Source organism: Malus domestica, chromosome 08 (assembly GCF_042453785.1).
Source record: "Malus domestica chromosome 08, GDT2T_hap1".
NCBI lineage: Eukaryota > Viridiplantae > Streptophyta > Magnoliopsida > Rosales > Rosaceae > Malus > Malus domestica.
The window spans coordinates 10,445,614-10,460,203 of record NC_091668.1 but is presented as its reverse complement, the minus strand read 5'-3'; the positions used below and the strand labels follow the sequence as shown (position 1 = coordinate 10,460,203).

At 35.6% G+C, this 14,590-nt stretch overlaps 2 protein-coding genes across 3 annotated transcripts; one reads left to right on the top strand and one right to left on the bottom strand.

The window, feature by feature from the left end:
• Positions 1 to 185: 185 nt before the first annotated feature.
• Positions 186 to 3,873, bottom strand: LOC103441192 (NAC domain-containing protein 100-like). 2 transcript variants are annotated; one of them, XM_008379899.4, is made up of 4 exons: positions 3,609 to 3,873; positions 3,116 to 3,343; positions 2,259 to 2,530; positions 186 to 1,262 (listed from the first exon to the last, which is right to left on the bottom strand). In XM_008379899.4, the coding sequence occupies exons 2-4, from the start codon at positions 3,279 to 3,281 to the stop codon at positions 645 to 647; spliced, it is 1,056 nt and encodes a 351-aa protein (XP_008378121.3). In that variant the 5' UTR covers positions 3,282 to 3,343; positions 3,609 to 3,873; the 3' UTR covers positions 186 to 644. The 2 variants fall into 2 exon arrangements, with proteins under 2 accessions (XP_008378121.3, XP_008378120.3); XM_008379898.4 differs by having other exon boundaries at positions 186 to 1,265; positions 3,609 to 3,842.
• A 6,338-nt stretch (positions 3,874 to 10,211) lies between these two features.
• Positions 10,212 to 12,049, top strand: LOC103421164 (tRNA (guanine-N(7)-)-methyltransferase-like). Its single transcript, XM_008359200.4, has 2 exons — positions 10,212 to 10,413; positions 11,058 to 12,049. Exon 2 carries the CDS (start codon positions 11,074 to 11,076, stop codon positions 11,830 to 11,832), a length of 759 nt encoding a protein of 252 aa, XP_008357422.1. The 5' UTR covers positions 10,212 to 10,413; positions 11,058 to 11,073; the 3' UTR covers positions 11,833 to 12,049.
• Positions 12,050 to 14,590: the final 2,541 nt, after the last annotated feature.

The following is a 14,590-nucleotide window of genomic DNA, read 5'->3' as shown; positions in this document are numbered from 1 at the left end:
TTTCGTGAATATTTTAAATACTGGTTACACCACTTTACATTATTTCAGTATAGCATGGCCACGACCCAATAGCCACAACTTCTCCTTCTACGTGGATAATCGTAGCATCGGTTTGGATATTTTGAATCATGTTGAAATGTAATAATAAGCAACTCAAAAAATGCAAAAGGGATGGCAAATGTGCGTTAAGGCAAAACCAACTTTATAAATAAGCTTAATAATTGTTGAAAGACATTAAGATGATGGAAGTAAATTGAATAACCATAGATGTAACGTTCCTGAACGAGAGTAGTCACTTGACTCTAATTCACAGGACTATATATAATATATCTGACCTTAGTTGCTGGGTTCTTAGTTCTTGATTACCCTAACTGGGGAGGAAAAGTAAATCGATTTTATACCTAAAGCATAACAGTAAGTAATAATAAGAAAGCTCGTCTCTAACTTAAGGGGTGTGCTATCCACACACCCCATTTTACTTCTCACACACCTCTTAATAATTTCTGTCCGTTGATCTTCTTTAATTCATCCAATCCAACGGTTGAAAATTAAAAAGGTGTGTGAGAAGTAAAATGAGGTGTGTGGATAGCACACCCCTAACTTAATTGGCCTTGGGAATTAATTGGTGGATACTCTTAAGTACCCTAGTAGGGAGGCCAGTAGTTCTCAAGATCAACACAAGTATCCATGTTCATAAACCTGTTTCCACTCCCACCGTTTGCGTTGTTGCTGTTGTTCATGTCTATTGTTCCGTATCCAGCTTGATGATCTGGACCGTTCATCATAGTAACATCTTGCACTTGATGATGATGATTCATAGATGGAGGGCCATGATGATGCATCTGTGGTGGTGGCATTGTCCTCAACATAGGCTGTGATGCTGGCCCACCAAGATTCAAGTTCAACCCAGACATTGTAAACCCTCCTGCTCCTCCTCCAACACCACCGCCACCTCCTCCTCCACCAATTGGGTAATTGAATTGGTGTTGGATTGGTAGGTTGATATTGCTACTTGATGATCCACCACCGCCACCACCGCCACCTCTGAAGACTCTTGAAAGCTCGGCCATCTCAGCACTTGTCATGTAGTTTCTGCCATAGGGGAACTGATGGTGGTTTGGATCACCTAGCTGCATTAGGGGTGATGGTACCATACTTGGTCCTATTTCTAGGTTGTAGGGATTGGCCGCTCTTGATTGGTTTGTTGGGTACTTTTTTATGCCTGCGCTCTTCTGGAAGACTCGGCAAACCACCCATTCATCCTGCTAATACAACATTAATCTAGTCAGATCAGTTAATTAATCATTAATTGATCCATAATATCAAATCTAGTTGTAAGGAATAATATGGAGTGGAAGACATAAATCACGGGGGCATGCATATCTATGTTCTTTTACTTTTCATATAGATGATTTATTGTTCTTTTTTTTTTTGTTCTTCGCTATATTTTTGGATATCATTTATTAGCAATTCATAATTTTAGGGTGGTGGTTACCACAAACTTTTAATTTTTATCTTTTGATCTTCTCCAATTTATTCCATCCAACAATAAAATTGGAAGGAGTGTGTAAAAGATAAAAAGATATGTGTGGATAGCTAACCCTAATTTTATATTGTATGATATTTTGTTAATTTGGTATGCTTTAGGTTTTTGTGAATATCTTATTGACATTAATTTGATTGATCTATTTAAAATATCAACAAAATATCGGTAATGAACATGATACTATAACTTGAAACATAATAGTTTTAAGGTTCATGTACTATACTCTATCGTTAACTTCATGCAATGGGTCGACTTGCCTACTGTATTAGTCTTCTAAGTTGGTCGGAATATTATTATGTTCAAGGTACAAGTACTAGCTAGTTGTAAAACCCGATATTATATAGGTATTATATATACGTGGAATATATATGGACTGTCGTCTATCAACAACGTTTCACAAATCTTGCATGGAATCATGCTATATATAAATATGTAACTTGTGCTTAACTCAATGTGTGCATGTATTCACAAGTTTATCTCCATAGCTCCATCTATAGAGAGAGAGAGAGAGAGAGAGAGAGAGAGAGAGAGAGAGAGAGAGCTAGAGAGAGGTTGGAATTTCAGTTTCACAAGTTCATCAGCCCTAGTTCTATTGATGTCAAAGATGATTTCAACTAATTATAAGACTAGTTAAAATGGAACTTAAAACTTGTTGTTTTAGATCCTTAATTCAACTTATACTTGAATGGTATTAATCAATTTAATTAGGTACCTTTGATGTTCTAAAGCCAGATTTAGAATGAATGCGATATTCATGCATGACCCAGTTGGATTTTTCACCACGAGGAGCTCGGCCTCTGTAGAAAACAAGGGTCTTTTTCATCCCAAACAGCTCAGATGTGACACTGTTGAAAATCTCTTTGTCTTTCCCTGTGGTCTTCCAGTAACCTGTACTTGTTGCTCGGTTTGTTCTCACTCCTGTTGGGTACTTCCGATCTCGTAGGCTGAAGAAGTACCACTCCTTTTCTCCCATTTTCGCTTTTGCTACAATAGTTGATCCAAGAAATTACAAGTTCATCATCACTTTACTAAATCGGACAAGAAGCTAATTTGTCTATGCAAGCTGGTGAGAAGATAGAAATATAATACCCATTATATTTATGGGAAAATGTTTAATTGTTTTCCATTATCAATGTTACAAGAAATGTTTTCACAACAATATCTCGTGAGTACACCTAATTTAAAGAATGTAAACTTTTGATCGAAGAAGAGTACATACTATGAAATATGTAATGTTCATATGCAAAGTTCACGCGAGTTAAATACGTTTCATAAAAAATTTGGTCCCAATTAAAAATTAATAAATAATATCAATAAGTAAAAGAAATTAAATCCAACAAAGAACTGATAAAAGTAAGCAAGATTTAGCTACTGCTCTATTGCTATTTCTCTTCACAAATCCGAATCCCCCCTTCCTGACCCCTCAGATCACATATACGTACAAAACTAAGAAAGAGCTGACTGCAGCAAAAACTTCAAAACTTCGGATATATAGAAATAGATCAAATTTGTGCATGTGATGCATGAATTGAAAACAAGGGTTAGATTAGAACAACTATATATATGTACCAGGAAGTTCCCAGGGTTCGCATTTGTTGAGATCAACATCGGCAATCGCCCTTCCAGTAAAAGTGGCATCATTTATCTTGTTCATGAGATAGAAGGTGATAAGCTCTTCATCTGAAGGATGAAATCTGAATCCTGGTGGCAATTCCTCCTTTGGTTCTGCTGTCATGATGTGAAGATAAATCAAATTTCCTTTTAGGGTTTTCCCCTTCCGGCCGGATTGTTTGGCTTCTGCATATATCACAAAGATAATTATATGAGATCGATGATCAAGAATACTACCGAGAATTGCTCACTTTGAAACTTGCTAAGGTGGAAAAAAAAAAACTATCTAATTTTTCTTCATGTCCTAAAAATACTCAACAACATAAACCCTATGTGGGTACTGGAGACTTGTAGGAGCTAGTAATTAAGTAGCTAAAAACCAAACGGAAAAAATAAATTAAAAAGCAACTAGGTATCTTCCTTGCATGGAGAAAGCTATATCTGTACATACATGTTGATTAGGTTTCTTGACACTTTTCAAAACCTTTTTGTTTTGGGCATAAAATATCAAGAGATCCGATGCACGAGCGGTACAACGGATGAATAATGAAGGTGCAAGAGAGGGAGAGAGAGAGGGTGAGGCTAGCTAGGGCTTTTCTTGCTCAGCATGCACAAAACATTTGGAATTTAAACTTTCTAGTAGCTGGTGTGAAGAAAAGTAAATGGGGGCCTCTGTGTGTGATGGTGAAGTTCTCACCTACTATGGGTCTTGAGATACAAGGGTGCCAGGTTTAGTGTTTTAATATTATCAAAGATCATGGACGAAATCCTTGTTTTGGGATTATTGCATGATTTTCTACCTGCACTCATGAAGTATGAATTGACAGAAATGACCTTTGTAATTGATAAGGCCCACGCACACATTCAATTTTGTTTTCAAGGATATATCCTACAGTTAATGAAGCTGGGATCTTCCTCTTTGGATATACATATGAGAAGTTTGATTTTTTTGTTTTAAACGATAACGTTAATAAGTTATATATTAGATTAGTTACAGATGAGATTTGAATCTATACCGTCATACAATGATAATACTTTTATACCACTATGGTAAATGACCACTTACATATGAGAAGTTTGAATTTGATTTTACAACTATATTCTTAGATATTTTTGGAATAAAAATTAATTCAAAGTGTGATATCACGAATACGTACGTACATGTACTATATATGCTATAATGCTAGTGAAGGTTGAAGGGTTATTTTTGTAATTGTGACTGGAAGCTCAGACAAGTACTGCTGAAAGAAGCAAATGATAACAGATTAAATTATAATTCTTAGTTACAGAGACTAGCTACATTCAAATAAGACAAATCACGTGCAGACGACCACTGTATATATATCCACTGCTTCACGTAAACCGCGTTCACATTAAGATAGAAGAGAGATTTTTTAGTGTAATCGTCATACGAAGTGATACATCATGTGTCGTTATATAAATGGTAAGATATGTGTGTTAAAAAGTTAACAACTTAAAAAATAAAATTTCTCACCACTTACATAAAAACACGTGATGTACCATCCATATTCCCGTCATAACTAAAAATTTCTTCAAATAGAAGCAGCCAACGTGCTAGCTAGGTCAAATAGAAACAGCCAGCGTGCTAGCTAGGTCATACTTGGACATAATATGGTTTCACCAATTAGTGCATGACATGTGTCATTACATCGGCTCGCGACGACTAACTGTGATTCAGTGCTGTCACATCCCGGCCCAGGCCCCCACCACATCCCGAACTCGATTATACCGTAGCATGATATTGTTCGCTTTAGATTCCGACCACGCCATCACTGTTTTGCTCTCGCGCGAACTCGCTTAACTTCGGAGTTTCCATAGAACCCGAATCCAGTGAGCTCCCAAAATGCCTTGTGTTAGGTAGAGATGAGAATATACATATAAGACTTACATGATCCACTCATCTGGGCGATGTGGGATGTTACAATCCACCCCCCTTAACCCCCCTTAGGGGCCCTAAATCCTCGTTGGCACACTTCCGGCCAAGGATTGGCTCTGATACCAAATTATCACATCCCGGCCCAGGCCCCCACCACATCCCGAACTCGATTATACCGTAACATGATATTGTTCGCTTTAGATTCCGACCACGCCATCACGGTTTTGCTTTCGCGCGAACTCGCTTAACTTCGGAGTTTCCATAGAACCCGAATCCAGTGAGCTCCCAAAATGCCTTGTGCTAGGTAGAGATGAGAATATACATATAGGGCTTACATGATCCACTCCCCTGGACAATGTAGGATGTTACAAGAGCGACGACTAAATATGACTTCAGATGTACTTGCTAAATTTTGTTGATCAAACGCTGAGACTAATGTTATATTCGATGATTTATTCAATTCTCAGATTAACTTTTATCTCATTAATTTGTTTCTCATATATAAGATGCTAACATGTACGTATAAACCATAGGGTAATGCTAGAGAGACCAAATTTTTATACCAAATTTTGTAAACCAAATGATGTGGTTGTTGATGATTGAATTATTACTTAAGTGTTGATATAACATGCTTATTTTTTATTAATAACACATCATTTAGTTTACAAATTTAATTTAAAATTTTGGTCCACCTACCATTAGCATAAACAATAACAAAGGCGTCTACTGGCAGGCCTCGGAGAGAGTCACATGCTTGAAGAGTACTGAAAAATAGGAGAGGAATAAAGTTTAGGGCACAAACCAAACACAACCCCCTGGATTCCCTTGCCCTTGGTAGTTGGTTCCCTTGTGTTTTGGCTCTTTTATGTTAATATATATCCATAATTAGTACTGATACATTATGCTTATTCTTCAGTAGGAAATTAGTGTTAATCCATATATATATGTCATCTTGGAGAACAGGAACCCTAGTTTCATGGCACCACCCCCAAAAGTTCTCATCCTTATTTTGTCTAATAGCAAATTGGTTGGACGAGCTGAAATCTTTATATTTATTCCTAGGGATAGAAGCCTAGCTATAGATTATGTCCAAAATATATTAATGGATACGTCCGAATGATATATATTAATTAAGCTCAATATCCTCAACCAAATATGTACAATCATATCTGCACATAAGTAGTTCAGATGTTAATGCCTGAACCAAGGTAAATACTCCCATGATGCATTCTGCAATGCAGAAATATATGAATTGATGACTATTACAATTCTTCTAAAATTGACATTTACCCTATAATTATTGATCTCAAGAGTGATCGTTAGAATGTATATGTATTATCATTACAGAAAACCCAACAGTAATAATTACAACTTCGATCCGTTTCTTTCTATGTTTTGGCTTCTTGCTCGACAATTTATCAAGGGTGGTACTTTCTTGTTTGACAATAGTGAAGGGTCCGTTTTGCGGTTGCTTGTAGACGAGAAGTCGTAGAGAGAGCAACTAATATATTTGTTCAACACCAAGATAGGAGTATATATGATATTCTTTTATACGCTATACATACATACATAAATATATATATATATAGATATATACACACATTATAAAAAACCCTAGACACACACACACATATCCTTCATGTCCTTCAAGTGCTTAATGCATCAAATCAATATGCTTGTGGAGTGGCCCGATGAAGGTCTTTGGCAGAAAGGAAAGAGAAGAAAACAAGAGAAATGCTTCTGCAGTGGTATATACATGAAAATGAATCTGTGTACTATCACCTTTTAATCAATCCTATATAACAAATACTTAAATTTATTTGATTTCCCTTTCCAATGACCCAAAATTTCGGTCAATCGCGCATAATCCTCGTAGTTTCGTTATGAAATATTAGCAAGTTATGAGCATTGGATGGTCATGAAGAACGGGTGAGTTTGATCAAGACCCCTATACCAATTTCATATTTGAAGTGTCTATCAAGTAATCTAGAGAGAGATTGTGATGGATTACTTCTACATACATACTGTGCTTAATTAATTAAATTCTCGTAAAGCTGTGGGCCGAAATGCTCAATAATTCTGTTCTAAACCTCTCAATCTTTCCATAATCATAACTAACCTCATCACTAAAATACAGGAGTTAAAGTTGCAATTGTGAAATGCTTCAAACGATTAGGACACTTTCCACATTGCAAAGGAAAACAATTAAGGACTTGGGCACTTTCAACCAAGTCCAATTTTTGGGACCAAATTATCATAATCTGTGTCAAAGAAGATTAGCCAGGATGATGATCAAAGTAGTTGTTAGACGTTTGTCTGTGTAACTATCAATATTTATAGTAGGAGACAAATTGATTAGCAGAAACGATTACCATCTGTCATCCTCCTTTCAAGATTATAAAAATGTTTTAAAGTGTGTAATTTTGTTTAACATTTAATTATTTAAGCCTCCAGTAACAACAATATTTATCCAAACAAATTTATCTGCCTCTCAAAGATTAAAATTGAAAGATATATTGATTATGTATATATTAGCTTGCTAGGGTTTTGGTTGACTACATTAATTAAGCTACTTGTCAGAGAAGCTTTCACAAACATGATTAATATCACAGTTTCATTCAATAAATTGGGATGTGAATGAATGATTATGCGTTTGTTATGACTGAGTTAATCTGTTACTCACATAGATATATATTCATGGAACAAGTCATCTAGTTATTTAACCAATTTATCGTATTTTATATGTACAAAATTATAAAATTTATTTAAGTTAGCGTGCATCTACAAACAACGTAAAGAAAATTATAAATCGAGTGACTCAGGATACATGACTAGAAAGGAGACGTGTTTGATCACATTCTCTAACGCTCAACGATTCACTTTTGAAAATTGGGACGACTTTGTCGACTTTCGTAACATTTGAAGTAGTAGTTGATAGGTTTATATCAAAGAAGACTCTCTAGAATGATTGAAGAACCCTAACCCCTAAACCAGTCTCACAATGTTCGTCAGACATGCTACTTGTCAAACACTTCACAATAAAATACCAGGCTGCTGTTAATCTCACATGCATGTGTTTGCATCCTTCCTGCACTACACAAAATAATCAAGCAAAATTTTAAATTAACTATTAGGTATATATTTAAGTTGTTGGGGATGGAAAGGGTGCAAGAAAGATCACGAAGGCAGCATGAGGTTGAGATAATATTGTTCCCAAAAGGGATGCAAATTTTCAAAAGAGTAGTTGTATGTAAAGATTTCATGAAGCCACCTAGCCAATGTTGTATATGCAGATTAAGTCTATAAAAATCTGGTCCTTGTTGGAGTTAATAGATAGTTTTGTGGAGCAATACTAGTACTAAACTTAATCAGTGCTTGATAAACTGACTATGTCCGTATATATGTACGTAATTTATATATAGTAGTTGATTTATTGGAATTTCTTGTCCAAACCATATCAACACAGGATGCTTATTAGTTAAGTTAGGTGAGAAATTAGACCTTAATTAGAACTTAATTAGAAGCTAGAGCCATGCATGCCTGCAAATCACTTTGTACTTCCACAACTAGCAAACCATGGAGAGAAACTCAAACCAATTAAAGGACACGTTTTGCCGGATTTCTGTTGAGTACTGAGATTAGGTTTTACTAAATTTAAATATATCCTAGTATATTAACATGTATATAATTCTGAGAAGCACACATACGTTGGAATGTTGTTATCGTCTCATGAATTTTTGGGTCATCTTTTCCATTAATGTGTGTGTGAGAGGGACGAGAAGTTAATTGCTTCTGCCTGCATATATACATGTAGGTTCCTACTATGTATGTAGATGTCTAATTCAGAACAGAAGAAAAAAGAAAACTCAGATCAGAGTATGTTCAAGACATGATTTGATCATTATTAGACGTATTGTCATTATGTAATAACTTATATACTAAAGTCTCAGCACGCGACGTATTAGATTATACTATTTTTGGATTGGATTGGATTGGATTGTAATATGTAGTTTGTTTAGCACAACAGCATATTTTGAAGTTTCAATTTTAGGAGCACTAGGTGGATTTTGGCAGTTTTAGTGCTGGGAGTTTGGGGCTTGAATTTTTGTTTAATTTTTTTTTAAAAAAATTTTAACGTGGGGTTTGCAGCTAAGTGATTAAAGTGCAATACTTCTACATCCGTGATGCTTTGTTTGACCCCTTGCACCTTGAAGAAATTTAATGTTCCATCATAAAATTAGTCGACAATATCAAGAATAGCACAACCTCTTATATGCTAGAAAATTAATTGGCAATATGAAGAGTAGTTCAACCTCTTATATGCCCTTGCAAGTTTTATTTTTTATTTTTTCCTCCACTGATGTGAGAGTCTTTTACCTTCACATCCTCACACGCTTCCTAAGTGTATCGAATTTTCAAGCTAAACACATGAACAACACAAATTGGGTGACGTGGAGCATGTGTGACCATTGAGCTTCACTTTATCTTCACATCTTCACGCGCCCCCTCAAGTGTGTCGAATTTTTAAACCAAACACGTGGACAACACAAATTGGATGATGTGGATTATGTGTGGCTGTTGAGCTTCACACGTGGATCAACTTGCTTTAATACCATTAAGAAAGTTGAGGTTCTACCGTAAAATCATTGGCAAAATGAAAAGTAGCCCAAACACTTACAAGCCCTTTACAAGGTGCCTCCTTTCACCGATGTAGGATTCTTTTTACCTTCACATTCTCACACACCTGTCATGTGTTCGATTCCTGCACACCCCATATTAGCTTGTACTAAAATAACAATAAAATCACTTGGAAAATTACTTTTGAGATTTATTAAGAAACGAATTTCTTAGTGATTTTATGGAAAAACATTTCTCATGTGCTTCTTCCATTAGTGATTCTGGCCCTCTCATAACAAACGAGCTCTTAAACGCAAAATTAACACACCTATATGTGAGACTCACATATATTATAGAATGTGCCAACAAATGTGCAAATTTCGTGTGTCAAAAGAGCGTGGTTTGAAAATAGCGCCGTCATTGTCGATAAGTTGTGGCCCGTGGGCCTTATGGCACTTTTTTTTTTCTTGTAGCGAGATGGGCCGGATCATATAACCCTAAACAAATTGGGCTAGGCTTTGAGTGAATTCGAAATACACCAGAGCCCAAACCTGAAGGAGAGCCCAACTTTAATCTCTTCTTTCGTTTCGTTCCGACCCTTCAGACTGCGTCTGGCTCTGTAAAATAAATTCCAGTCGCTCGGCACTTTCCCTACCGGCCTCCGAGACTTGGTAGTAGAGCTTCTCCATCTTCGAAAAAGCTTCAAAATTTTGTTGGGTTTCACCTCCAATTAGATACCCAGGTCTGTGTTCCTTCTCTTTAAACCTTCTCTCTCTGGTTTTCCATTGTTTTTGTGGTTTTACGGCCATCTGAGGCTTCTTCTGAACGACGCCCATTAATGCTCTACAGCTTCATTCGAACAATTTATGGGATTTAATTTGTTTAGCTTTGCTAAATTTTTACGTCGTAAATGTTCATCTACTGCTGTTTGTTGAAACTGATATATGTTAGATATGCCCACCACCTGTTTGTGATAATGCCTCTTTGAAGTTATTTTCGGGAGTTACACGAGTGTGAATTTAAATATCCGAAGGAAAACCCTTTTCTTACGATTTGGTTTGTCTAGCTAGAATCCAATGAATAGGGATTTCGTTAATGGGTTAGGCAATGTTTGCAATTGGTATACTTTTCTAAGATTTACAATGGTGATTGCATTTTGCTTTCCCTGATATCTTTTGTACAAGACACGTAGTGAAATTTACTCGGTCCTTACCGGCAGTGTATATCGACAGTCGTGGAGTTGGGCCTTTCGCTGCACACCTCACTTTGTTGAGGGTTTAAGTTACCTAAGCAACAAGAGGGAAATTTTTACTTAGTTTGCATTTTATGATTCCCTTCATAATTTAGCATCATGTCCTGAAATTCCTGCTTGTTACTATTCTGCAGTTAGCTGAAAAAAGTCATGTCGGGAAAGGAAACAAACCCGACGTTTAGCAAGTCAACTGGCCTGCCTCGGAAGCGTTTCTACAGAGCAAGAGCACACAGCAACCCTCTGAGTGACTCCCACTTTCCAGTGCCTGTCTCCCCACGTCATGTAGATTATTCTGTTCATTACCCACAATACTTCCCCTCGTCCGATCAAGTTGATAGCTGTAAGAAGATCCAGTTTGCAGATATCGGTTGTGGTTTTGGGGGGCTTCTGATAAGTCTGTCAACCCTTTTCCCCGAGACTTTGATGATCGGGATGGAGCTTAGGGACAAAGTGACAGAGTATGTCAAAGAAAGGATCTTGGCTTTAAGGGTGACAAATCCTGGTCAATACCAAAATATCTCAGTGGTTCGGACTAATTCCATGAAATACATTCCAAATTACTTTGAGAAAGGACAGCTTTCGAAGATGTTTTTTCTCTTTCCGGATCCTCACTTCAAAGAGAAAAATCATCGTCGTAGAGTGATCAGTCCATTCTTGCTGGATGAGTATGCTTACGTTCTAGAAGTTGGTGGGATCATATACACAATTACGGATGTTGAGGAGCTTGGAGACTGGATGAAGACTTGCTTGGAGAATCACCCCATGTTTGAAGCTCTCACAGACAAAGAGCTCAAAGCAGATCCAGTCACGAAGCTCTTGAGTTCTGCAACCGAGGAAGGACAGAAGGTTGACAGGAATGGAGGACAGACTTTCCGAGCGGTTTACAGACGAAGTGCACCATCTCTATGACTTCGGGTGTTTTATCTTAGTCGACAAACGGGTTGATTAACTTAAAAATTGCAGTGGATTATTCTTTCCTTTGGCTGAGTTTTCTAAGTACTCTTGAGAAGATCATCTGGTCTTTGAAATCTTTGATTTACTAATTTTGTTGAACTATGCATGATTTTTACGTTACGCTATTTCTCACCCCATCACTTATATTTGAGATTATTAATTTTGCTTATAACCATGCATGATTCAGTATCAATATTTGCCATTTGTATAGCCATATTAATATGTATTATCGGATTATAGTCATAGTTCTTAGTTAATAGTTAATACTTATCAAAGTTGGTAATTGGCAAGGAAAATTGCACTAGTTGTACTTGTACTTCTAAAAATTGCCCATATCTCACCCTTCTTTGTAAACGGTGAATAGGTTATTGATCGATCATTTGTCATCAATAACTGGTTGATAACCAATGATTAGTTTGTTTGGTATTACACGCTTATTCTCACAATTTGAATAAATGATTATGATTAAATAATTGAACCAAAAATTTATCGTTGATTCAGGATTAATAGTGGATAATTGTTGTTAAAGAAAGTCAGTGTACATTTTTTTTTAGAGGTGTAGTCAATTTGGATTTCAGATGATTTTAAAGGAGTGTCGTCAAATTAGGATTTAATAGGATCTTAATACATTCTAAAATCCAAGTGTAGTCCATTAAGACTTATTAAAGAGGATTTTTAAAATGGTGTAGTTAAATTAGGATTTAAGAAGAATTTAAAGAATACATCCAAATCCACTGGTAGTCGATTAGGATTTTAAAAACGTTCACAAATGTCTAAGGGAGGTGTATTCAATTGAGAATGTGAGAGATTTTAATGGATTTATAAATCCATGGATTTTTATGGAGTTTAATTGATTTGTAGAGATTCCATATAAAATTTTGATTCAATTCCCTCGAAATCTCATGGAAATAGGTGAGATTTGTGGATACTTAAAATACACTACGAAATCTCTCAAATTCCCTCTAATTCCTCAACTTTCTCAAATTCTTTAAAATCAATTTCTAATTGAATACACCTGGAATGTTATAAACTTCTTTAAAATCTTAATTGAATACACCTGGATTTCTAAGGATTTTAATAAACTATTTTAAAATTCTAATTGAATACACCTAGAATTTCAGAGAATCACTTAAAATCCTGATTGAATACCCCTAGATTCATTAAAGAATTAAAATCCCTTAAAATCCCAATTGAATACACCCTCCTAAGTGTAGTCAAAATACTAGTGATTTTCTAGGATTTTAATAAGTGAAGGATTTTGATGAATTTGAGGATGATGGTATAAATACCAAATGCCATCAAGAATCCAACCCTCCTCCTCTGATTTCTGATTTCTTTTCATGCTCTAGAATAAGAGCAGTCCTCTTCTCTTAGATATAGAAGAGTAATGATTGTTGGTTTTATTTTCTCTGATTTTTTTATTCCTGATTCCCTCATCCCTTAACGTATTGCATCTCTTCCAAATTCTTGTATGGTTTATTTTTATTATTTCACATATTGATGTTATTGTTGTTGGTGTGTAAGTAATGACAGCTGGTTTATTTGTGATAATTGTTTAGGCCGAATCGCAGATTTTGTGACTTTACGACTTTGTGATGATTGTTTAGTCAATCCAAGCTTAATTACTTAAGGAGGAACCCTAATTTGGGTTCATGCCAAATTGTTCTTTATATAGGTTATAGAAGTTCAAGTCCAAGTGTAATCCAATCTGCCTAATTTGGGTTCATGCCTTTTGACATTAACTTCCTAATTGTTTTACTAGCCTTAGCTTCGATTTCATGTGAATTCCCTTGCTTGTCATAATAACCAGCTTTACTTAACCAATCTAGTTTCTATCGTGGGAAGAACTATCAATGCTCTGTTCCATTAAGGCCTAGGAATCTATTGACAATAAGACAGGCATGGCTATTATTTCATTTCTAATATATTTCCCATCTTTCCAAGACATTGAAGCATCATATCTCAGACTTGCTAGAGAGAGTTGAGTTGTTGAAATCCGAACTAGTACGATATCCACTGTTATATGTTCTTCTAGTGTTATAAAATCCTTTAAAATCCTACTTAATTCATAAAAGAAGTTCATACAAATCCATAGAAATCTATTACAAAAATCCATCTAAATTTGCCAAAATCCATATAGAGTTATAGAATCCATTAAAATTCTTTAAAATCTGTCACTTATTAAAAAGTCTTTTAAAATCATATAAATTTGCCAAAAAGTCTTTTAAAATTTGCCAAAATACATGCTTCTCACTTTCAATGAATGATTTTGATTAAATAATTGAACCACAAAATAGAAATTGAAGGGGTGTAATTTTTTGCCAAATTACCATACCAACTAAATTACCAACCGTACTATACCAAAGTTGTGCCAAAAAATTTGTACCATTGGTAATGGTACGGTATTTGTATTGTACCATACATTTTTGGTACGGTAATAGTATTTGAAACCATTACCAATGGTATACCGTACCGTACCACTACTATTAATATTATATCATTTATTTATTCGTTTATATATATACTTTGGTATTATTATCATTATATATGCACTTTATATTTTTTTTCCTAGTCATTTATCCAATCATCTCACCCTCTAACCTCTGCTTTCCTAATAAAAAAATTTAAGCCTTCTTGCGCTACGACTCTTCATCTTTTCACTCATCTAGCCTTTGGCTTCATCTATATTGCTCCCATTCCGGCAACTCTCTCT